Source organism: Heptranchias perlo, chromosome 28 (assembly GCF_035084215.1).
Source record: "Heptranchias perlo isolate sHepPer1 chromosome 28, sHepPer1.hap1, whole genome shotgun sequence".
NCBI classification, from domain to species: domain Eukaryota; kingdom Metazoa; phylum Chordata; class Chondrichthyes; order Hexanchiformes; family Hexanchidae; genus Heptranchias; species Heptranchias perlo.
Window position 1 is genome coordinate 34,322,856 of NC_090352.1, and position 24,201 is coordinate 34,347,056.

At 44.9% G+C, this 24,201-nt stretch overlaps 1 protein-coding gene across 2 annotated transcripts in view; it reads left to right on the plus strand.

Annotated features, from left to right (window-relative positions):
* Positions 1-209: 209 nt before the first annotated feature.
* The window catches only part of LOC137345037 (multidrug and toxin extrusion protein 1-like), a 32,650-nt gene continuing 8,658 nt past the window's right edge, over positions 210-24,201 (plus strand). The window contains exons 1-12 of one of the 2 annotated variants that reach the window (XM_068008445.1): positions 320-403; positions 2,765-2,816; positions 6,299-6,400; positions 6,706-6,774; positions 8,169-8,317; positions 9,405-9,447; positions 11,174-11,218; positions 17,083-17,180; positions 18,252-18,349; positions 19,511-19,624; positions 20,307-20,374; positions 23,857-23,965. In XM_068008445.1, coding sequence (XP_067864546.1) covers positions 6,314-6,400; positions 6,706-6,774; positions 8,169-8,317; positions 9,405-9,447; positions 11,174-11,218; positions 17,083-17,180; positions 18,252-18,349; positions 19,511-19,624; positions 20,307-20,374; positions 23,857-23,965 — 880 coding nt within the window. In that variant the 5' untranslated portion in view covers positions 320-403; positions 2,765-2,816; positions 6,299-6,313. Of the gene's footprint in view, positions 404-2,764; positions 2,817-6,298; positions 6,401-6,705; positions 6,775-8,168; positions 8,318-9,404; positions 9,448-11,173; positions 11,219-17,082; positions 17,181-18,251; positions 18,350-19,510; positions 19,625-20,306; positions 20,375-23,856; positions 23,966-24,201 lie in introns of both variants that reach the window. The other variant, XM_068008444.1, reaches the window with a different exon arrangement.

Here is a 24,201-nt window from a genome sequence, read left to right on the forward strand (position 1 = left end):
AGTTGCATCTTTTTTTTTTAAAACGGTGCAACCACCATTTGATTATTGCGATGCGCAGTGACCCTAACACAAGAAGCAAGCTGTAAACGAAGGATCTAATGGGTGGTGTGGGCCCTTCAGTATAAGGAGCTCATCACTCATCACGTCGGTGTCGGAGGTCCACGTACGGAATTGTATTTAAGGCCGTAACTTTATCTCAGATCAGAAGAGGTGACACCGCTGGATTTCTCCGCCGAGGAGGGAGAGAGAGAGAGAGAGAGGGGTTTGGGAAAAAATGAACGGCTCGATGCAAGAGGCTGTCAACGATGTTTGCCAGACTCCCATACTGAGGAAAATTAGGAGTTTGGTACCCGTCAATTTCTGGAAGGAAGTGAGAGATCTTTTCCGACTGGCTGGGCCAGTGGTGAGTTTACATTTCAGAAATATTACATTAAAAGTTCACATGATCTGATTCTGAAGAGGGAGAAGATATTCCAATTGTGAGGACCATGCTGTCTATTAAATAACTGTGAAATATAATGATCAAAGAATGAGGGTAAATAACATCAGGCGCTTGTTAAACCGTCTTCAATGGAAAGATACATTTATTGGGGTTTCATTACTTGCCCCAGATACATATTGCCAATTAAATCATCTTTAAGAAGTGTTTCAGCCCCTCATGCTCTTCTCCCTGCTTTCTGTGGAGTGTCTGGCTCTCTCTCAATGAGCTGCCACTGATTTATTACCTGGGTTTGAGGTGTGCCTGTTCCCCCAGCCCCAATTATCTTCCCACCCCCATCCTTTTGGGCGGGAAGCAGAAACGTGTGGACATAGGAACAGGTGTAGGCCATTCAGCCCCTCGAGCCCATTCCGCCATTCAATTAGTTCATGGCTGATCTGCACCTTAACTCCCATCGACCCACCTTTGTCCCGTAACCCTCAATACCCTTTGCCTGAAACAGCACGTGACCTCAGCTGAGTCTGTGACTGGCCTGAACAGCTCTCATCGTCCAATCATTTCATGGGTTTTGGACTATTTAGTGTAATTTTATATAGAAAAAAGTACGTAACATACAGAAAATAATTTTCCAAATAAGCAAAAATTAAAATATAGTGATTTTGGTGGGTTTGCTCAGGCATTTTGAATGATGAAAGTATTTTGAATAATATATATTTGAGTAGTAATTAGAGTTACCAACTCTGGTTGGACCTATTCCTGGAGGTTTCATCAAATGCCTTCCCGCCTCCAATCGCCTTTTTTCCCCATCTCCAATATTTTTATAACTAATAGATGAAAGCGTTCAAAGAAAATGAAAAAAAACATTTTTGATTCAAATTTTTTTGAATGCCCCCATGATTTTTTTCTCCCGGGTTGCTCACCAGCAGTGTCCAAGAGATTAATCTTTAATTTCTGGAGACTCCAGGGCAATCCTGGAGGGTTGGCAACCCTGGTAGTAATGCTTACGTATTTTTGAATACTGTACTGGTGTTTTTTCTGCAGACGCCAGTATCAGCTTTAGAGCAACATGGAGCTGGTCGTGCTAATTATACTACATCAGTGTCCAGTTGGCCAAGTGATCATTGGATGCAAGCTGCACTCACCGATGTTCAAAGCTAGTTAATTGTTTAATATTAAGGAAGAGCTGGTGGGATAATTCTTTGCTGCCACGAAAAGATGAAAAATTAATCTTAAAAAAAGGTTTTGCCACCAGTGTGAGGAAGCTTAAATGGCATGAAGATGCCCCCTCAATGCAGTCTCACACTGTGACCAAAATTTGCAATGATGTTTCAGCTAAATGGTGAGAAGCTCGGAACTGTGGATGAGCAGAGGGATTTAGGGGTCCAAGTACAGAATTCACTAAAAGCTAGTGGACAGGTACAAAAAATAATTTAAAATGGCGAATGGAATGTTGGCCTTCACCTCATGAGGGCTGGAATATAAAGGGGTGGAAGTTATGTTACAGCTGTACAGACCTCTGGTTACATCCCATCTGGAGATACTGCATTCGGTTCTGGGCACCGCACCTCAGGAAGGATATATTGGCCTTGGAGGGGGCGCAGCACAGAATGATACCGGGGCTAAAAGGGTTAAATTATGAGAACAGTTTGCATAGACTAGGCTTGTATTCCCTCGAGTATAGAAGATTAAGGGGTGATCTAATTGAGGTGTTTAAGATGATTAAAAGATTTGATAGGGTAGAGAGAGAGAAACTTTCCTCTGGTGGGAAAGTCCAGAACAAGGGGACATAACCTTGCTAGGTCATTCAGGGGTGATGTCAGAAAGTGTTTCTTCACACAATGGGTAGTGGAAATCTGGAACTCTCTCCCCCCTGAAAAGCTGTTGAGGCTGGGGGTCCATTGAAAAATTTCAAAACTGAAATTGATAGATTTTTGTCAGACAAGGCTATTAAAATGTTATGGAACCAAGGCGGGTAGATGGAGTTAAGATACAGATCAGCCATGATCTAATTGAATGGCGGAACAGGCTCGAGGGGCTGAATGGCCTACTCCCGTTCCTATGTACTTCACTCTTCATGTTTGCTGCAGTTTTTTGCATCTCTGCAGTGTGCTTTTTGGTAGTCTTAATTCACATAATACCCTTGTGTGAACACTAAAAGATACAGGGAGCAAGCAGGATAGTGGGATTACACTAGATGGCTGATATGTAGAAGAACATCAGTACAGACTTGATGGGCTGCATGGCCTGTTTCTGTGCTGTAACATTCTATGATTCTGTTTTGTGTGTGTCTGATCAGCTGACTCCATTTGGTTCTCTCTCTTAAAGGAATCTTCTTGATGTTATATACACAGAAATAATGGATAAACCCCTATAGTGCGTAAGTACTGTTGTTGAAGGTTATTAAAATCTAGTGTCAGTGTATCACAGAGAACAAGATCACACCTGAGACACACAAAGGAAAAATAGCAGGAAATGGGACGAGAGAAAGAAGGAAAGAACTAGAAAGAAAATGGGAAAGTGAGGCAGAGCTGACAACGTTTGGAAATATTAGGATTGATATTTATGTTATTTAAGACACAAATTACAAGCCTGTTAAACATATACAAAGCTCCACGTGTTTAAGAGTAACAGACATTAAAATAGGCTACTTATTAAAATAAGTGCCTTGGAACGTTTTATTACACTAAAGGCGCCAGATAAATGCAAGTTGTTGTCTAAACCAAAATGAATGATCCATATTTGGTAAGCTTATTTCAAACCAATAAATGGAACAGTCATTGGAGACACAAGGGAGTAAAACCTGGATTGTCGACACGAGAAAGAAAGAGATTGAGAGACGGGAACTGACAACACGAACACAAGAGAGAAGCAGCAATCGGGATGAGAAGACGAGAGAGAGGGATCTAGCAAGTGGGATACACAAGGGAGGAACGCAATAGAGGCAGAGAATAAAGTGCAATATCAAGAAGGAGAACCAGTTATTTAAGGAGCCTTAATAAAGATAGAAAGGACTAGCAATGGAGCTACGGTGGGTGGAGGGGAAGCCTAAAAGAATGTTCTGAAGACAACCGCTCATCTTAATGAACGAGTCTCGGGTTAAGTGGACAGTACTCTCTCGTGTTGCTTCCAAGTTCTTTTGAACAAACTTAAAGAAAGGCCAAGTACAGGAGATACCAACAACATTGAAAAGATTAGGAGAGAATATGAAGTAAATCAGGAACTATGGTTGGATGATGCCAAACTTAGGTTTTAAAAGCCTATATTTGTAAGAGGAAAGTAAAGGGATGCCCCAGTTTTGGTTTCCTGGGAAAGAATGAGGAGATGGTGCAATGAGTTTTGATTTCAATGCAGTTTTAAAACTTTCTCTTGTTTTAAAAAAGGAACTGTCCTGCAAAAAAAGTCATCTTTTAGTGACACAACCACTTATATAGTTTGGCTGTAAGATTCTGAACTCAGTATCTAAAAAAAGATAAGCTTAAAGCAGCAGTTTTCAGAAGGCTCGAGACTTTGGATGTGTACCAACGTGGGAATGCAACAGCTGCGCTGTTACAGCTTCTCCGTGTCCCCCCTTCCTTGAAATCAGCTGGCAAGGGGCACCCATCATAAGCTCTCTGCCACGTTTGTAACTTTGCTACTTGACAAGCCTTTTTGTACTAAAATAAAAAAATCAAAAAGATAGCAAGGGTCATTTACAGCATCTCAAACTGCGACGACAAAACACACCCAAGCTTCGAGCAAAAGAGCTCGTTTTTTGAAACTGCTTTTTTGGCGGTCACCCCACTCTCCACCACATCTCCTCTCCCGAGGGTGCTGCCTGTTGCTGGGGCCCAGCTACTCTCTTGTATGGCTTAGTACCACTTGATGCCGTGTGTTTACCTATTAAGCCAATAGGGGGTGGGGGAAGAGGCTAACAAGGGTCTTGCTAAAAGTGCTTCCTTTTTTGACTGCTTGAGGCAGCTCACAGACTGCGTGAGAGAGAGAAAACTTGAATTAAAAGGACATAAGTCATCAAAGGCTTGGCAAACAAAAAGTCAGTTGTTATGATCTGGAATGCGCTGCCTGAAAGGGTGGTGGAAGCAGATTCAATAGTAACTTTCAAAAGGGAACTGGATAAATACTTGAAGGGGAAAAAAATTGCAGGGGAATGGGACTAATTGGGTAATTCTACCAAAGAGCCGTCACAGGCACGATGGACCGAATGGCCTCTTTCTGTGCTTTATGATTCTATGATTCTAACCCTTTTAATAGTGCTCCGGCAAACCTCTCTGCAGACACAGCGGCCCCGATATTTATGGGGACGCAAGGAGGGATCGGGGGAGGGGGCATCATATCGGCCAGGAAATGCGGGGGTCCTGCCGAATTTGACAGCAGGACCTCATTTATATTTTTTGTCTGTTTCTCGGTCGGCAGCCAGCCAGATCGAGAGGCTGGCTGGGTGCCGTGAGGGTGGGCCTGTGCTGGTACGCCGCAGGCAGGGAGCGGAGAGGAGTGAGGTCAGGGTTGGGGGTGGAGGGTGGAGATCGAGGAGGCTGATGGAGAGATCATGGAGGGTGAAGGGAGGATCTGGGGGCTGGCGGATCACGGGGAGGGAAGCAGGTTTGCTCGGGGGGCCGGGGGGAAGCACTCCCGTTCTTTCTGGCCCACAAGCAGTGCTGGAAAGGCACTTAACTGTCTCGGCTCCCTTCAGCTGCTGGCTTTCCCGAGCTCTGGCAAAACCGTCCCACAGCCATTAAAAGTAAAACTATGGTTAAATTTGAAGCACTCAGTTCTTATTGTGGACTCTCCTCTGGAGAGCAGATTAGTCACCTGCCCCCCAACCCACCTCCGTTAAAACCGGACGTTGGAGGCGGGTTGGGGTCGGGTTTCCAATTTTTGAAATTTACCCCCCCCCGCTCATCCTGGGAGGTTAAAAGTCCCCCCAGTGAGTGAACACAAGCCACCCGCGTCATCTATGACCCACTCGCGTGTATGCACCACCTATCAGATATTTGGTCACATTTAAGAGATATTGTCAACAAAGTAAGATGTGCCTTGACTATAAAATATTCAGGAAACTAAAAGTAAAAGAATATTTTTTTTAAAACTAGCATAACTGCATGCCTTAATAGTGCGCAAGTTTGGAAATGTGAACTTGGCTCAGTTGGTAGCACTTTTGCCTCTGAGTTAGAAGCTTACGGGTTCAAGGCCCATTTCAGAACTTGGGCACATAATCTAGGCTGACACCAATACGGTACTGAGGGAGTGCTGCATTGTCAGAGGTGCCATCCTTTGGATGAGATATTAAGTCAAGATTCTGTCTACCTGCTCTGATGGTTCATGTGGACATGAAGGATCCCATAGCATTGTTTGAAGATTGGGGAGTTCTTAGGCCTAACACACTGGCCCTTTTTTTCATAGATCTCAACCCCAGCTCCCCCCTCCTCCTCCACTTATGTCCCTCAATTGCTTCTCTTAGAAATCCAGGTCGTTGCTACTTGAACTCATTTTGCAGCCTTTGCTTCAGTGGCCTTCCCTGGTAATTTATTCTTCAACTCTGTTACCCTTTGTGGTGAGTAAGTTTCTCACCCTCCTCAATTACTCCAAACTTCTTAATTTTTAATTTGTAGCTGTTGATATTTGAGCCATTTGCTGCAGTGAACAATTTGCCCGGATGCATCAAACTTTTTCCTTTCTCTTCTTAATTTTGAAAACTTGAAATCTTAGCTTTTCCAAAGAGAAATTCCATTATTTTCAGTAAGAAATATGAACTGATTTTAGTTGGATCAGAACCTGTGATTTGATTTTTTTTTAAAAAGTACAAATCAATTTTAAATGATTGATTTTATAATACTATAAAATCAATTGTTCTTTTTTTTGCAGGTTTTGTCACAGCTGATGGTCTTTCTCATAGGTATTGTTAGCTCCATATTCTGTGGACATTTAGGAAAAGTTGAGTTGGATGCTGTTTGCCTTGCCACAGCGGTAAGTATGTTTGAAATTAGATTTTATTTATTGCAATGTACCCTTAGTAAAATAGAAACTATCAATTTATTGTATTAGTCAGCCTCACCACCACCTTCTCAAGGGCAACTAGGGATGGGCAATAAATGCCGGCCTTGCCAGCGATGCCCACGTCCCGAGAATGAATGAAAAGGAATTAGAAGACAATGGTATTTTGTCCATATATAAACAGCGTTACATCTCATATTGTTTTGATAGCATATTAGTGATATCTACAATTAGATTATTAAATGCTTCCTTTTCTTCTCTTCATTACTTTTGTGCAGGTAATAAATGTATCAGGTATCTCCGTAGGTGCTGGGTTAGCGTCAGCGTGCGACACTCTTATATCTCAGGTAGGTGCAGAAAGAAAACAAATTTACCTCCTTTTGTTACCAGCAGGGAGGATTATTTTGTTACATTGGAGAAGGATAAATCTTTAAACTTTGGCACTTAAGAAATACACTATTCCAGTATAAAACTGAGACATCTAAATGAGGTGGGGCTGATTTCAACTGGAGCTGCAGTAGGGATGCTACAATTGCCATTGGTACTTTCGGGCTGGGCAATGAGAAATCAGCTAGGGTTCCCATTCCTGATTAATATCCAGTGACTCAGCCACTGATGGAACGTATGAGCATTGGGTTAGAACAGAGTTGGACACAGATGTGATGCCACTTGTGGTAAATAGCCTGCTGACACTCGGGGCAATTTTAACCTAATCCGCCCATTGGGAAACTGAGGGCATCGGGTACAATGCTGGTTTTACACCTCGCCAGATTTTACTCTCCATTGAAGTCAGGGTGTAATATTGGGCAGAGTGTAAAACTGGTCCCATGGGTTTCCCAATGGGCGTGTTAGGTTAAAATGACCCCGTCTAGGCTCTCACGTAAAGAATGGCCAATTGGACCAGGTGCTGGAGAGCACCAAATACCCAGCAACAGTCAGCGCTGTCAGGAAAAGGGGGAAATTTGGTTGAAAAGAAACCCGTTTTTATGGTGGGACCATGCATGTTGGTGCCTTAGATTTGTCGCACATCGAGTTTGCTGGTCGGAGATCTGAGTGCAAATACCTCCCCACAGAGGGAGGGAGGGAGAGAAAAATCAAAGGGCCAGAACCCTCAGACATTAATGCACACCTCAAAGTGGATAGAACAGCTTTGAGAGAAGCATTCAGGAGTGGAATTAAGGGATGAATTAGACCTGAGAATGCTCACTTACCTTCTAATGACTGGCTTCAGATCAGCTTCGGCAAAAACTTGGTACCAGTTCACTTATGACAAAGTCTACTGCATTTATTCACAGAGATGACAAAATTGTTTGAGGAAAATTCAGTGTATATTATCTACTAGGCCCATGGAATTAATGGCAAAATAGTTACATACATACGAACATACGAATTAAGAGCAGGAGTAGGCCATTCGGCCCCTCGAGCCTGCTCTACCATTTGATAAGATTGTGGCTGATCTGATTGTGACCTCAACTCTACTTTTCCTTCTACCTACTATAACCTTCGACTCCCTTGTTAATCAGGAATCTAACGCAGATGTTCATTGGATTGAACATTGTTTCAGCAACAGAAATCAAAAGGTGATTAATGGAGGCAGTGACTGAGGTGGGGGGGGGATATCAGTAATTTCTCAGGGCTAAATACTACGAACAGAAACTCACAGAACTTAATTTGTTTCCATTTAAAGAAGATTGAGAAGAGACATGAGCTGTGTTTTTTTTTAATTTCTTCTGATTTTCAGACATTTGGCAGTAAAAACTTGAAGAGAATCGGAGTGATTCTCCAGCGAGGGATTCTCATTCTCATGATATTCTGCTTTCCCTGTTGGGCTCTCCTCATTAACACCGAACACATCCTGTTGGCTGTCCAACAATCTCCTGAGGTGGCCAAGTGAGAAACGTTCTATTTTATTACAAAAGAAACAAATGTGCTGTTAGTGTAGATAAACACTTTAGAAAGAAGGTGCTCCCCGAGGGGGTGGCCAATTGCAGAAAGGTGCTGGGTCATGGAGTAGGGTAGGACACAGGCTCCATTACATTTACCATCCAATAAAGTTCCCATCGCAAGCAGGGCCCAGCAAAGGCCTGGAGGTTTCCCCAAATAGTGAGCAGGGAAATGAGATGATATGTCAACAGAGAACTGATCATTTGTCACATGCTGTTCTTTCGGTTTGGGAATAGTGGTTTGCATGAGCTGGTTCACAAAAAAAAACTAATTTAGAAAATTTAAAAAAAAGAAAAAGTAGTAAGACAGAGTTCCTATTGTAGGTCTAAATAAATTAGATTTAATCCTTGATGGGATTAAAGGCCTCCTTCCCTTTGGGGAGAGTTGCTGCAGGTGAACAGGTGGGAACTGTGCTCTTTAGTTCTCTCCACAGATACTGTCAGTAATAGTCGCTCTCTAACAGGCCGGCTGGAAGCCTGTTCCAGGTTAAGTGCAGGTCAGTTCTTTTCCGCTGACGCAAAATCCTCTTCAGCCATACAGAGCTGCCTGGCTAAGAACTGAATGTACTCCTTTAAGCAATGAGTCTGACTGACAGGCACTCCTGTGATTTGAACTCAGTGAGCTTGTTAGATGCCAAGCCCCCTAGAAGCACAGAGCCAGCTGCTTGTTTGGCACTTCTTTAGAAAATAAATCCATCCACTTACTTACAACAAAATGTGAATAATTACCCTATGCAATTACTTTCAGACGTGGTTTTAAACTACACGATCAGGAAATAGCATTTACTGGCTAATTATGTTTTAACATTCATTGTTTTATCGTGTCTATTAATGTATTTCTGTACGGCATCAAAATCACGAGTCTTTCCATTAGGACTTATTTCCAAACAGTTGCACATAATTATGATTAAATCTTTCTCAGCCTTCAGTTCTATCAGCATGTACTTTATGACCTCTGCCTGTGTTTGAGTTAGAGATGCTGATGTTCTATGGGTTCCTGTTTCTTTACCAACCACTGTTGCTTTTTCTTGCAGGTTAACTCAGCTCTATGTATGGATATTTCTCCCTGGCCTTCCTGTAAGTAAATTATTTGATATAGTGCGCAGCTCATTAACAAACCAGCCAGTTGAAACTTAAGCGTTGCAAATGAGTCCAATTAAAGAAGTCACTGTGGATCTCCACGTGGGTCAGTGCCCTGCCCGGTGTGGCACTCGGCCATAGAGACCGGGTAGGTTCCTCGGTTCAGTCCCCAGTCTCCGCTGATTTGACTGGATGACAGTAGGATGATCTAATTGGCCTCAGCACCCATAGGGGCAAGGTAGCTGAACAAATCATGCAGGTCAGGTTGACCAGAGGACAGGCTCCAGTATCTTGCTTCAGTTGTCGTTATTCAGCCACGTGTTAGCTGTGGTTCAGTGGGTAACACTTTCGTGTGAGTCAGAAGATTGTGGGTTCCAGCCCCAATCCAGTGACTTGAGCACTAAGTCTAGGCTGACACTCCAGTTCAGTAAAGAAAGAAAGAACGTGGATTTCTATAGCTCCTTTCACGACCTCAGGACATCACAATACTCTTTACAGCCAATGAAGTACTTTTGAAATGTAGTCACTGTTGTAATGTAGGAAACACAGCAGCCAATTTGCGCACAGCAAGGCCCCACAAACAGCAATGAGATAATGACCAGATACTCTTTTTTTTTAAAAGTGAAGTTGGTCGAGGGATAAATATTGATCAGGATACTGGGGAGAACTCCCCTGTTCTTCTTTAAAATAGTGCCATGGGATCTTTTACGTCCACCTGAGAGGGCAGACGGGGCCTCGGTTTAACGTCTCATCCGAAAGACGGAATCTCCAACAGTGCAGCACTCCCTCAGTGGTGCACTGGAACGTCAGCCTAGATTATGTGCTTAGGTCTCTGGAGTGAGACTTGAACCCATGACTGTCTGACTCAGAGGTGAGAGTGCTACCCACAGAGTCACAGCAGACACCTGTAGGAGTGCTGCTGTGTCGGAGGTGCTATTAAACCGAGGCCCCGTCTGCCCTCTCAGGTGGACGTTAAAGATCCCATGGCACTATTTCGAAGAAGCACAGCGGAGTTCGCCCTGGTGTCCTGGCCAATATTTATCCCGCAACCAACACTTAAATAAAGATTATCTGGTCGTTATCACATTGCTGTTTGTGGGGTCTTGCTGTGCGCAAATTGGCTGCCGCGTTTCCTACATTACTACACTTCAAAAGTACTTTGTTGGCTATAAAGCGCATTGGGACAAGCTGCGGTCGTGAAAGGCACTATATAAATAAACGCAAGTTGTTTCTTTCTATGTACATGTGTAAGACGAGAGAGTAAGTGTTGGTATGCTATTCAAATGTGTCCTCGTTCAATATCCACGAACGCAGAGGATAGCTGGACAGGGAACCCAGGCTGATATTTCCCTTGTGTAGTGAAGCCAACTGTAGTGCCTGCAAATGTTGCCCCAGCTACCTCAGCACGCACCATGACTGAACCCAGGAACCTCTTGGTCCGTGCTTCAGTACCATACTGTAAGGGGTGGGGGGGTGGGGTTTACATTTACCCACTAATACATTGGAGATGCCCTCTCACTTTTAAATGTAACCTCACTAGTTTGAATTCTTAAAGCAAGCTACTACTTGGGCCATGTTAGGGCAGTGCAAACGACACAGTCAAGCTGAAGAACATGAGCCCAACAAACTTTGAAGAAAAGTGTGAATGAAGCTTTATTCCCATCTAGATATCAATCACCACACCAGCTGTCGTACTAATTTTTTTCCTTGTGTATTTTCTCAGGCAGTATTTCTTTACCAGTTAGAGATCAGATACCTCCAGAATCAGGTACAGTCACCAAACTTTTGAATTTTTATTTTTTTGCAAACGCAGTTAATTTAATGATTGTTGCTGTGAATCGTAATTGGAATTCTTTCAGTTTCATTTCCCTTAATTTAAAGTTCAACTGGGATCAGGTAGAAGATTCATAAAAACTTGGCGGTACGTAGAGGATACGTAGCAAGTGGATGTTGAAAGTGGAAACTGTTCCAGGTGGCACGGTGATGGAGCAGGTTTGCCCCCCACGATTCCCCACACGGTAAGTTCCTGGTCTCAGCGATACCTTTGTGGGGAGACAGCGAGCGGTGGCCAGGTGTCTCCCGGCAGGGAGGGAGAAAAGATTAGAGGCCAAGACATCCAGAGGGTGGAAGGGGGAAGGGAAGGAAGGAGGGGAGGCCCCTCACACAGTCAAAAAAAAAAGAAGTGTCACAGGTCAAGTCCCAGGACTAGGTTGTCCGCTAAGCTACTCGGCCAGTGATGTCGTGCACCGAAGGGAGACCTGCGCAGGAGAGAATATGGAGGAAATACAAACAGTTGTTTGAAAAAAAAGGAAGGAAATATTCTTTAAAAGATCTGATCACTTAGTCCACAAGTGGGTTATTTCTGTGATTAGGTCACCATGGCATATTTTCTACATTCCTTGGTCATTAATCCATGTCAGGTTTTCAGTTTGTGCCATAAAGTGTCCAGACATTTGATCATTCTTAAAAGCCAGAGTGGTCGTCTCAATGCTATTGCACAGTTGCTGTTTTAATGAATCACGTTGATTTATAAGTTCCCCTGCTCTGTTTAGATTATAACCGTAGGGTACAGTAGCATAGTGGTTATGTTAGTGGACTAGTAATCTAGAGGCCTGCACCAATATTCCAGAGTTATGAGTTCAAATCCTGCCATGGCAGCTGGGGAATTTGAATTCAATTAATTATATAAAATCTGGAATAAAAAAAAACTAGTATCAGTAATGGTGGCCATGAAGCTACCGGATTGTCGTAAAAACCCATCTGGTTCACTAATGCCCTTTAGGGAAGGAATCCTGCTGTCCATACCCGGTCTGGCCTATATGTGACACCAGACCCACAGCAATGTGGTTGATTCTTAATCGCCCTCTGAAATGGCCTAGCAAGCCACTCAGTTGTTCCAGAAGGCAGCTCACCACCACCTTCTCAAGGGCAATTAGGGATGGGCAATAAATGCTGGCCTCACCAGTGATGCCCACATCCCATGAACAAATAAGAAAAAAATTCTCATCCTTGTTTTCAAGTCCCTCCCAATCTCTAATCTCCTCCAGCCCCACAACCCTCCGAAATCTCTGCGTTCCTCCAATTCTAGCCTCTTGCACATCCCCAATTTTCATCGGCCTTCGGCTGCTAGACCCTAAGCTCTGGAATTTGCTCCCTAAATCTCTCTGCCTCTCTCTCCTCCTCTAAGACTCTCCTTAACATCTAGCTCTTTGACGAAGCTTTTGGTCACCTGTCCCAATATCTCCTTATGTGACTCGGCATCAAATTTTGTTTGATAATCACTCCTGTGAAATTTCAGCTGAGTTTCCAACCACATACTCTCTGCATCACAAAGACCACCTACCTCCATCCCCATAATATCACCCATCTCTGCTTCGCCTCGGCCCATTTGCTGCCAAAAGCCTCATCCATGCGTTTGTCACCTCCAGACTCGACTATTCCAATGCTCTGCAGGCCACCCTCGACCCACCTCAGCTCATCCAAAATTTCCACTGCCCATATCCTACCACACACTAAGTCAAGCTCACCTATCACCCATATGCTGTCTGACCTACCTTCCCTATCTCTATCTCTGTAACCTACTCCAGCCTCACAATCCTCTGAGAACTCTGCATTCCTCCAACTCTGGCCTCTCTTCAATGCATCCCCCACTCCTCTGGCCTACCATTGGCGGCCGTGCCTTCAGCTGCCTAGGCCCTAATCTCCGGAATTCCCTCCCTAAACCCCTCCATTTCTCCACCTCGCTCCATTCTCCTTTAAGACTCTCTTTATAACCTCCTTTTTGACCATGCTTTTAGTTACCCCTCGATATCTCTTTCTTTGGCTTGGCCAAAGATCTTTGTTTGATTACAGTGCTATGAAGCGCCTTGGCATGCTTTTCTATGTTAAAGACCCTATATAAATGCAAATTCTTGTTGTACATGTTTCCAGGAAGACACAAGAACATAAGAAATAGGAGCAGGAGTAGGCCTGCTTCACCATTCAATAAGATCATGGCTGATCTTCAACCTCAACTCCACTTTCCCGCACGATCCCCAAACCCCTTGATTCCCTTAGAGTCCAAAAATCTATCTATCGCAGCCTTGAATATACTCAACGACTGAGCACCCACAGCCCTCTGGGGTGGAGAATTCCAAAGATTCGCAATCCTCTGAGTGAAGAAATTTCCCCTCATCTCGGTCCTAAATGGCCGACCCCTTATCCTGAGACTATGCCCCCTAGTTCTAGACTCTCCAGCCGAGGGAAACAGCTTCTCAGCATCTACCCTGTCAAACCCTCTCCGAATCTTGTCAGTATGTGTGAAAACAAAGATGTTAATGGTGGCCAAACTTGTTCTGATATTTGGCTCAGACTTGCACTGTTGGTGGGGCCCATTGCACATTTTAATTACACACATCATTGCTGGCTTCCAAGTAGTCTTAAGTGTTTAATAGATGTTGGCCTAGAAATTACTGTTGGTAATGTTAGCAGCTAAATGCTTAAAACATTTGTATGATATTGCTCCGTCCATTGTTTTAACACGTTTAGCACCTCTGCTGAAATACCAGGCTGTTTCATGACATATGAATGTGTTAAGTATTCATCCTCTAATAAACAGTAATTTATAAGCACTTATTCAACAGCTTGTTTCAGATGAGGCGTTAAATAGATGCCCCATCTGCCCTTTCAGGTGCATGTAAAACATCCCAGAACATTATTCGAAGGAGAGCAGAGCAGTTCTCGTCGGTGTCTTGGCCAATATTTATTCCTCGAGTAACGTCACTAAAAACAAATTGTCTGGTCATTTATCTCACTGCTGTTTGTGGGACTTTGCTGTGCGCAAATTGGCTGCCACATTTCCCAAAACTACGACAGTGACTACACGTCAAAAGCACTTAATTGGCTGTAAAGGGCTTTGGGACATTCAGAGGTCGTGACAGGCGCCATATTTCTTTCTTCCTCTGTTGAGGGGGGCACGTTTATGGCACAAAGACACGTGTTTAGGTGGAACTAGACCCACTGGTATTGTGCCATTGTCATGCACATTCAGTAATCATCCACTGTTCCTTTCTTTGGCTCCTTCAGCTGATTCCAGCTGCCGCTGGTGGGCGGGAACGGTGCTTGGTAAAGGGTTAAAATCGGGCGAGTCGTCTTACCGGCCCGAGGTTGCTCGGTTCCCACCCGGCACCATTTTCTCTTCGCTGACTTTCAAGTCGGCCAAGTCTCCCGTTATGGGGCAGGTGGGGGGGGGGCCTAATCGAAACGGAAAGGTCACAGCACCGAGCAATGCTATTTTTACTGCAACTCGGGGAGGCCCGTCCGTTGGCAAACCTGCCAAAGAAACCTGGCGGGAGGCAGCAGAGTGGCCGGAAGAGGCCACGGTAAGATCTTTTCTTTGGAAGGATTCCTTGAGGGCGAGGAGGAGCACGAGTACTCGGGCATCTTTCTAGGAACCCCACCCCAGCATTTACCATATGCCGGTGACCATTCCCTTGGCTCCCCGGTGACGTCCAGCTCTCACCACAATTCCCACCCTTGACGTAATTCCCAACGGCTTCGGGTGGGAGACAGATATTAAAACGAGGCCTGGCCCTCTGCTTCAAACCCCCCCGTAGGCATCAATCCCGCCCCAAGTTAAAATCGGGCCCAGTGTTTCTGTGAATTCATTGCCGGTACACATTTGGCATCACGTTAGGTGAAATGGATAATTATGGAGCTGTTAAAAGTACACAGTGTTCCATACTAGCAGAGTGTCATCCTGGGGGGGCAAAGGCTTGAAACAATTGTTTTACGTCAGAAAATATCTCCAACAAATTTCCTTGTTTGTCTCCTGAACGCAGTGAGTCGTCATGGGGTTCGGTTCCGAAAGTACTGTCATTACATCCACGTTTTCAACCCTATAAAGGGAATTGGCAAAATTGTTGTTGGTGAATTGTTCAACTGCAAAAGGGGGGAAGAGAAGTACAAAATGAAGAAAGTAGGATTGAGACAGGAAGTCAGGCAGAAATAATTTAGACAGAGGATACTGGACTAGAGAAGGCCATTGAAGCAGACAGTAAAATTGGGGTTTAAAGAGACAATTAAATATATTTCTGGAAAAAAGGGATTGAGGGATATGGTCCATGAAGTTGATCTAGCACAAATTGAGAGGCTTCTTGGACCGAATGGCCTTTTCCGACTCCTTAAAATTCTTATCTTGTGCCGTGAGCCTAGACAGTGAGCATCAGCAATTAAAGGGGCATCGCAACTGTGAAAGATTAGTGTTTTTTTTTAAAGTTTCTCCTCTTTTCATCCTCCCACACATACTGTTGCAGACTACCTGTTTGCAGGATTCTGTCAATTCCATTCTTTAATTGACTATTTGGAGGTAGGCAACGCTGATCTTGGATGTCTTGCCCTCTGATTTTTCCCTCCCTCTCTAAAGGGGACGTTCCAACCGTTCCTTGTCACCACTTTGGTAACTTTTTCATAGATGTCAGCACTGGGGAAATAGAGCACTCTTCCATTTCTGGCACCCAGTGTTGGCATCAAAACACTCCCAGATCGAGAGCTAATTTTTGCTCCTTTTTTAAAAGAATAAAAGCAATTTTTTCCACTGCTCTCCTGTATGCAGTGGTTCAGGCTGGGGTCGGGTTCAGTGGGTACTGCAGCTCGCTGGTATCTCAGCCAAGTGACCTTTCTTCACCTATGACCCCGGTTGAATATCAAAAGGTTGTTTGTTTGTCCGTCCGTGAGGTTATATCACGGCTGAGCCCTACACTGTCTTCTTCTGACACACACGCAGACAAACTTTTTCACCAGGTGCCACTGGGTAGTAATCAAAAAAGGTAACTCAAGCTGATTTTCCCCCCCCTCTCCCTCCCTAGCCCAGAAGCACTGGCACCAATTGTACACTTTACTAGTTTAATGATAATTAATACCCAATTGTGTTCAGTTTTATGCTGTGGACCTGACATCAGATGGAGGAGACAATCACCACCTCATTAGGATATCTCCCTCATTATTTTTTCCACTCCCTCCATGACACTTAGCCTCAACTTCTTGCTTACCACAAAAGATTCAAAGGTTGCGGGGGTGGGGGGTCATTTAGACTTTGGGCAATAACGTAAATAATCGGGTGTGGATTTTCAAATTGGGAGAGATGTAGAAAGGGCGGCTGATCCGATATTGCCCGTTTTACACTATTGCCCAAAGTCAGAATTACCCCCAAGGAATTTAAGAGGTGGATAGAAGCACACTGTCTTTTTTTTGTTGAATGGGAGTATAAAGCCTTCTATTTTTTGCTTCTTTCTCTCACCAGGCAATATTACGCCTGCATTTGAGATGACACACAAGCAGCCTGCTCCACGGGCCTCTGCCCATCGCTGCTCCCCCGGCCAGTCGCTAGGAGGCATGGAACAGCGGCCTGGTGGCAGCCCTTTGATTTTTATTACCACTCCTGTCTGGGGGAGGTGACTGGCCTGCCCCCATCCCTCTCCCCTGCCCCCATCCCTCTCCCCCGCCCCCTCTGAGATCAGCTGTAAAGAGGGGGAACGCAACCTGTGTTTGGAGTGTCAATACACTGTGCCACCATGCCACATCCAGGTTATTGCCTATTGGATAAATCGAAGGGCAGTACCAAGAAAAACTGACTTTGCTTTGTTCCCACTCCAGGGGATTATTTTGCCGCAGGTTTTCACAGGCCTCATTGCGAACATCTTTAACGCTCTCGTAAATTACCTCTTACTGTATGTGCTAACACTAGGAGTGCTGTAAGTACCATTTACCTCTCATTTATTTGTATAAATATCAAAACTATAATCATCTGATTTGTGACTTTTCTTCCCTCCAGTTTACTCTTGTTTTTAAATCTTTCTTTTCTCCCCCATCACCCTGCATGAAGCGAGCGAGCAAATGAGCCGTCTGCATAGGAACAGAAGGAGGCCATTCAGCCCCTCGAGCCTGCTCCGCCATTTGATGAGATCATGGCTGATCTGTACCTGAACTCCATATCCCTCAATTCCCTTATCTAACGAAAATCTTATCGATCTCAGACTTGAAAGCTCCAACTGTCCCCGCGTCCATAGCCTTTTGTGGGGAAAGAGAGTTCAGGTTTTTACTTCCCTCTCTGTGTGAAAAAGTGCTTCCTGATTTCCCTCCTAAATGTCCTAGCTCTAATTGTAAGGTTATGTCCTCTCGTTCTTGATTCCAACATCAGAGGTAATAGTTTCTGCAGCCACCAAAGTCGCTGCCTCCCCTCCTTAGCTGACAGGAGACACACCTGCTGCACAGAGAAAGCTAAGAAGAGGGCTTTGGTTTTGCCCAAAGGCGGAATTTAAGGGGCAATAGTTGAAGAGCCAGTAAATCTGATGTCACGTGACCTGTGGATCGAGTTGCCAGCCACTCACACAGGCAGATTTCAAAATTTGTACATTGTGTTCCTTCCTGACCAAAACTATCACAATATGTCACAGAACAGAAGAGAAGGAGGCCATTCGGCCCATCGGGCCTGTGCCGACTCCTTGAAAGTACTGGTTTATTTTTCAGTTCTTCCTCTTGGATTCCACTCAATATATAGTCAGAAGAACTAATAATTTCCCCTCACTTTCATTTTTGTTCCCCCTCCCTCCATCTTTAGGTCTCACCCCCATTTCCCAGGCAAATATAACAGGCAAATGCTTCCACCCCATTGAAAAGCCTGTTCTGTAACCGACAGCCAGGAGTTCTGCAAGAGTCACCCTGGCTGACTCACCCTTTGATATTCGTCAAGTTAATCAACACTGAGTAGTAACCCAGACTGTATTTTGGAGCTGCCTTTAACACGTGAACTTGGTGTTTTTCAGAGGCTCTGCTGTTGCCAATGTTGTCTCTCAGTATTGTCAAGTTATTCTCCTGTTTATATACATTCGATGGAAAAAGTTGTACGTTGGGACCTGGACAGGTAATTTACAGTCTGTGTGCAATATTGGTTTCTTATTAGGACTGTTTTTAATTTATTTTTTCTACTTTTGTCCCCTTCCCTCCTAATGACACTTGCTGAGGAAATCGTTCCACGGCCACTGGGCTTGTACCTTACACAAGTAACCATTTTTTTTTTAAATGTGCGAGCCTGTAGCGTGTCAACAGGCTGTTCGACTGTGTTTCGTCACTGCTGAGCCCAATCTTCTCCTCACTTGACATCCACATGCACTTGGGTTGCCAACTCTAGTTGGACGTATTCCTGGAGGTTTCATCACATGACCTCCTGTCTCCCACTGCACCACCTCCACCATTGGTCCACCAGTATGTCCACCCTCGTAGCGCACCGCTTTCCCGCACCGATTGAGAAGCAAACAGGCTCTCCATTACCCGATTGAATGATTCTCAGCTTCAGTCAAACAGCCCTCTCCCATCTCCTCCAAATTTTTTTTAATATAACTAATAAGTGAAAGCATTGAAAGAAATTTTTTTTTTTACAAAAAACACCATTTTCTTACTGTCCTGATGATTTTGCTCCAGGATTATTTGCAGCAGAGCCCTGGAGATTAATCTTCAATTCCTGCCGTTTCCAGGACAATCCTGGAGAGTTAGTAACCCGAACACACTTGCATTTTCCACACAGTCACTGGATATTTCCCTCTTCCTTTTTCCTCTCAGTAACCCAGGGGCCTCACCTGCTCCCCGGGTTGAGATTGGCCAACCCAGCACAAACCATAGCTTGAAACTAGAAACTGTCCTGGTCCATACGGTTCAGTAACGCACCAGGCAGTACGTTAACTTAGTAACGTGTGCCATTCTCCAGCTGAGAGAGCAGGCAGCTGATCTGTTTCAAGACCTTTAAGTTTGGTCGTTACTAAGCCGCCCATTAAAAGATGCTTAAAAGAAACCCAGATGATTCGCTTAACATTCACTTCATGACAGCTCTTGATGGCACGGCCAAGATCGAGATATTGATTTGACCCTAAGTCTTGTCCTGAAAATGAGTGGTTTGAGTCCTGAGCAAGGACCTAAATATTGGGCCAAGATGGATGGGTTGAAAGGCCTCTCCCTGCTCCTACCTTCTCTTCTCTATGTTCTTAGACATTTCCTGTATTGTCCCAGTAACTCCATTCTTGTAATCTAGGATGGTCTGCTGACTGTCTGCAGGAGTGGGGCAACTTTATACGGCTAGCAATTCCCAGCATGCTCATGCTATGTGTTGAATGGTGGACATACGAAATTGGAACTTTCCTAGCAGGTAAATAAACTAACATCCCTTCGTCAAAAACTCCCGACTCTTTGCATGTAAGCGCTTTGGGACTTCCTGAAAGGCGCTATATAAATGCAAGTTCGTTCGTTCATTAAATGAGTGAAAACTTTCTAGTCCACTGCAAATTGGTGAGGTGGGTCTCCTGTACGAGGGACATCTCCAACCTTTCTGGCAAACACTCTAATCTGTCCCCAAAAAAAGCAGAGGCAGGAGAAAGAACCAGCCACCAGGGGACGCGAGTTCCCATTGCGAAACACCACCTTCCATTATTATCGAGAAGCTGACAAGAGTCCTTGAACAAAACCAGAGGACACAAATATAAAATACTCACTAATAAATCCAGTAAGGAATTCAGGAGAAACTTGTTTACCCAGAAAGTAATTAGGATGTGGAATTCGCTACCACAAGGAGTAGTTGATGCGACTACCATAGAGGACAGAGGGAGGGGGGGGGAAATCAGAAAGAGAACTACAACAAGTCACTCAGATCTCACCCCAGCAAGGGTTTCTAAGCAGCAATGGCAGAGGCCTGGAAGCAGATCACTAACTCCCCCTCTCAGTTGCAAGAGCTACAGCACCAGGAGGGGAAAAGAAGCAGTTCGAGGATAGCATGGCGCTCACTGCTATCAAGGGGAAAATTGGATATTTTAATATTTATTTTCTGTTCACAGGGCTAGTTAATGAAGTTGAACTCGGAGCGCAGTCCGTTATTTATCAGGTTTTAACAGCAGCGTATATGGTAAGGCTGAAGACTGTGCAAGTGCAGTACTTACACGGGTAATGCATGTTTTGATTTTGTAACACGAAAAACATGTGCATCTTTACAGTTCAAGCATTCATTTTTTTTTTAAGATTGTTTATTTATTATTTAATTGATTAATTTGATGCCAAATTGGTCAACCTGCACAAAATGGATTAATTGAAAACTACATTCATATCATGTCTGGCTTAGTCTATTGTCCGCTCTGACTCTAATTGCACATCCTTTCACAGTCATTACCTGCCTATAGTCACCATATCGGAGGCTTGGCTTTAGGTTCTGTCTCTATAGGCCACTATTGGTTCAAGCCTATTTCAAGTGCCACCTTAGCAGTTTGAAAATTTGCAAACCATCTCCAAACAGCCAGCTCAAGAGCTGCATTGGGCGGTCTTCCCACCTTCTCAATCGGAGAATGTTGGGGGGTGGGGGCGGAGGTTGTGGAGATGCAGTGATGAGGGAAAAGATAACTAAAGAAATCAAAGTATCAAGAGATGTTGAGTTTTGATCAAAAATTGGTAAGTCAAATTACAGCTTACTTTTATCACCTTTTTAATTTTCAGCCATTTCTCTTCTGATTCACTATGTCTTGATGGGATACCATCCCACAGGCATTAACAGCCCTCTGTTGTCTTGCCCTAGTAGTATCTAAGCTCATAGATGAAGATAGCTGAGTGTCAGCAGACTATTTCCCATGGGGACAATAGCCAAGGCCAATCCTTTCCTCATCCAACATGCATTCTTTCCAGCAAGGCCCCTGGTTAGCAGGCAGAAGCAAGGACTCTGCCTGATTTTTTCTCTCCTCCATCGGTCGGTTGTAGGACTGAGGGTAGCAAGGGCACAGAATGTACTCTGGGTGGGGGACTTCAATGTCCATCACCAAGAATGGCTCGGTTGCACCACTACTGACCGAGCTGGTTGAGTCCTGAAGGACACAGTTGCCAGACTGGGCCTGTGGCAGGTAGCGAGAAAACCAGCATGAGGAAAAAAAACCTACTGATCTCGTCCTCACCAATCTACCTGTCGCAGATGCATCTGTCCATGACTGTATTGGTAGGAGTGACCACTGCACAGTCCTTGTGGAGACAAAGTCCCGTCTTCACGCCGAGGACACCGTCCATCATGTTGTGTGGAACTACCACTGTGCTAAATGGGATAGATTCAGAACAGATCTAGCAGCTCAAAACTGGGCATCCATGAGGCGCTGTGGGCCATCAGCAGCAGAATTGTATTCCAACACAATCTGTAACCTCATGGCCCGGCATATTCCTCACTCTACCATTACTAACAAGCCAGGGGATCAACTCTGGTTCAATGAGGAGTGTAGAAGAGCATGCCAGGAGCAGCACCAGGCATATCTAAAAATGAGGTGCCAGCCTGGTGAAGCTACCACACAGGACTACATGCATGCTAAACAGCGGAAGCAACATGCTATAGACAGAGCTAAGCGATTCCACAACCAACGGATCAGATCAAAGCTCTGCAGTCCTGCCACATCCAGTCGTGAATGGTGGTGGACAATTAAACAACTAACGGGAGGAGGAGGCTCTGCAAACATCCCCATTCTCAATGATGGCGGAGTCCAGCACGTGAGTGCAAAAGACAAGGCTGAAGCGTTTGCAACCATCTTCAGCCAGAAGTGCCGAGTGGATGATCTATCTCGGCCTCCTCCAGATATCCACACCATCATAGAAGCCAGTCTTCAGCCAATTCGATTCACTACACATGATATCAAGAAACGGCTGAGGGCACTGGATACAGCAAAGGCTATGGGCCCCGACAACATCCTGGCTGTAGTGCCGAAGACTTGTGCTCCAGAACTAGTTGCGCCTCTAGCCAAGCTGTTCCAGTACAGCTACAACATTGGCATCTACCTGATAATGTGGAAAATTGTCCAGGTACGTCCTGTCCACAAAAAGCAGGACAAATTCAATCCGGCTAATTACCGCCCCATCAGTCTACTCTCAATCATCAGCAAAGTGATGGAAGGTGTCGTCGACAGTGCTATCAAGCGGCACTTACTCACCAATAACCTGCTCACCGATGCTCAGTTTGGGTTCCGCCAGGACCACTCGGCTCCAGATCTCATTACAGCCTTGGTCCAAACAAGGACAAAAGAGCTGAATTCCAGAGGTGAGGTGAGAGTGACTGCCCTTGACATCAAGGCAGCATTTGACCGAGTGTGGCACCAAGGAGCCCTAGTAAAATTGAAGTCAATGGGAATCAGGGGGAAAACTCTCCAGTGGCTGGAGTCATACCTAGCACAAAGGAAGATGGCAGTGGTTGTTGGAGGCCAATCATCTCAGCCCCAGGACATTGCTGCAAGAGTTCCTCAGGGCAGTGTCCTAGGCCCAACCATCTTCAGCTGCTTTATCAATGACCTTCCCTCCATCATAAGCTCAGAAGTGGGGATGTTTGCTGATGATTGCAGAGTGTTCAGTTCCATTCGCAACCCCTCAGATAATGAAGCAGTCTGTGCCCGCATGCAGCAAGACCTGGACAACATCCAGGCTTGGGCTGATAAGTGGCAAGTAACATTCACGCCAGACGAGTGCCAGGCAATGACCATCTCCAACAAGAGGTGAGTCTAACCACCTCCCTTTGACATTCAACGGCATTACCATCGCCGAATCCCCCACCATCAACATCCTGGGGGTCACCATTGACCAGAAACATAACTGGACCAGCCACATAAATACTGTGGCTACAAGAGCAGGGTCAGAGGCTGGGTATTCTGTGGTGAGTGACTCACCTCCTGACTCCCCAAAGCCTTTCCACCATCTACAAGGCACAAGTCAGGAGTGTGATGGAATACTCTCCACTTGCCTGGATGAGTGCAACTCCAACAACACTCAAGAAGCTCGACACCATCCAGGAGAAAGCAGCCCACTTGATTGGCACCCCATCCACCACCCTAAACATTCACTCCCTTCACCACCAGCGCACAGTGGCTGCAGTGTGTACCATCTACAGGATGCACTGCAGCAACTTGCCAAGGCTTCTGCAATAACACCTCCCAAACCCACGACCTCGACCATGTAGAAGGACAAGAGCAGCAGGCACATGGGAACAACACCACCTGCACGTTCCCCTCCAAGTCACACACCATCCTGACTTGGAAATATATCGCCATTTCTTCATCATCTGGGTCAAAATCTTGGAACTCCCTTCCTAACAGCACTGTGGGAGAACCTTCACCACATGGACTACAGCGGTTCAAGAAGGAGGCTCACCACCACCTTCTCAAGGGCAATTAGGGATGGGCACTAAATGCCAGCCTCACCAGCGACGCCCACATCCCATGAATGAATTTTTTTAAAAATTGCTAGTATACATAGCTGCAATATTACACCAATTGATACATTCACCAACTGAGCATGTTAAAACCATAATCACAGCAGCAGCATCCAGATTGTATCCAGATACTATGGATGGAACAGTTTATGTTGTTCCTTGCCTTGCAGATCCCTCTGGGATGTAGTGTGGCTGCAAGTGTTCGTGTGGGTAATGCACTGGGTGCTAGGAATCCAGAGAAAGCTAGAACCTCTGCTACAGTTGCCCTATGTTTCATTGGTGAGTTCCCAGTTTATAATTTGTTATGTTATTTGATGTGTTTGTGAACTAAAACTGTGGCCATTCAGGTAATGTAACACATTTTAACCATTTGCACCAATCAAATCTGTGTACTAGAACTGCGAACATATCATTGAGCTCAGTGCAGCAATGACGCTATAGAATCATAGAATGGCTACAGCACAGAAGGAGGCCATTCAGCCCATTGAGCCTGTGCCGGCTCTTTGTCCATATAC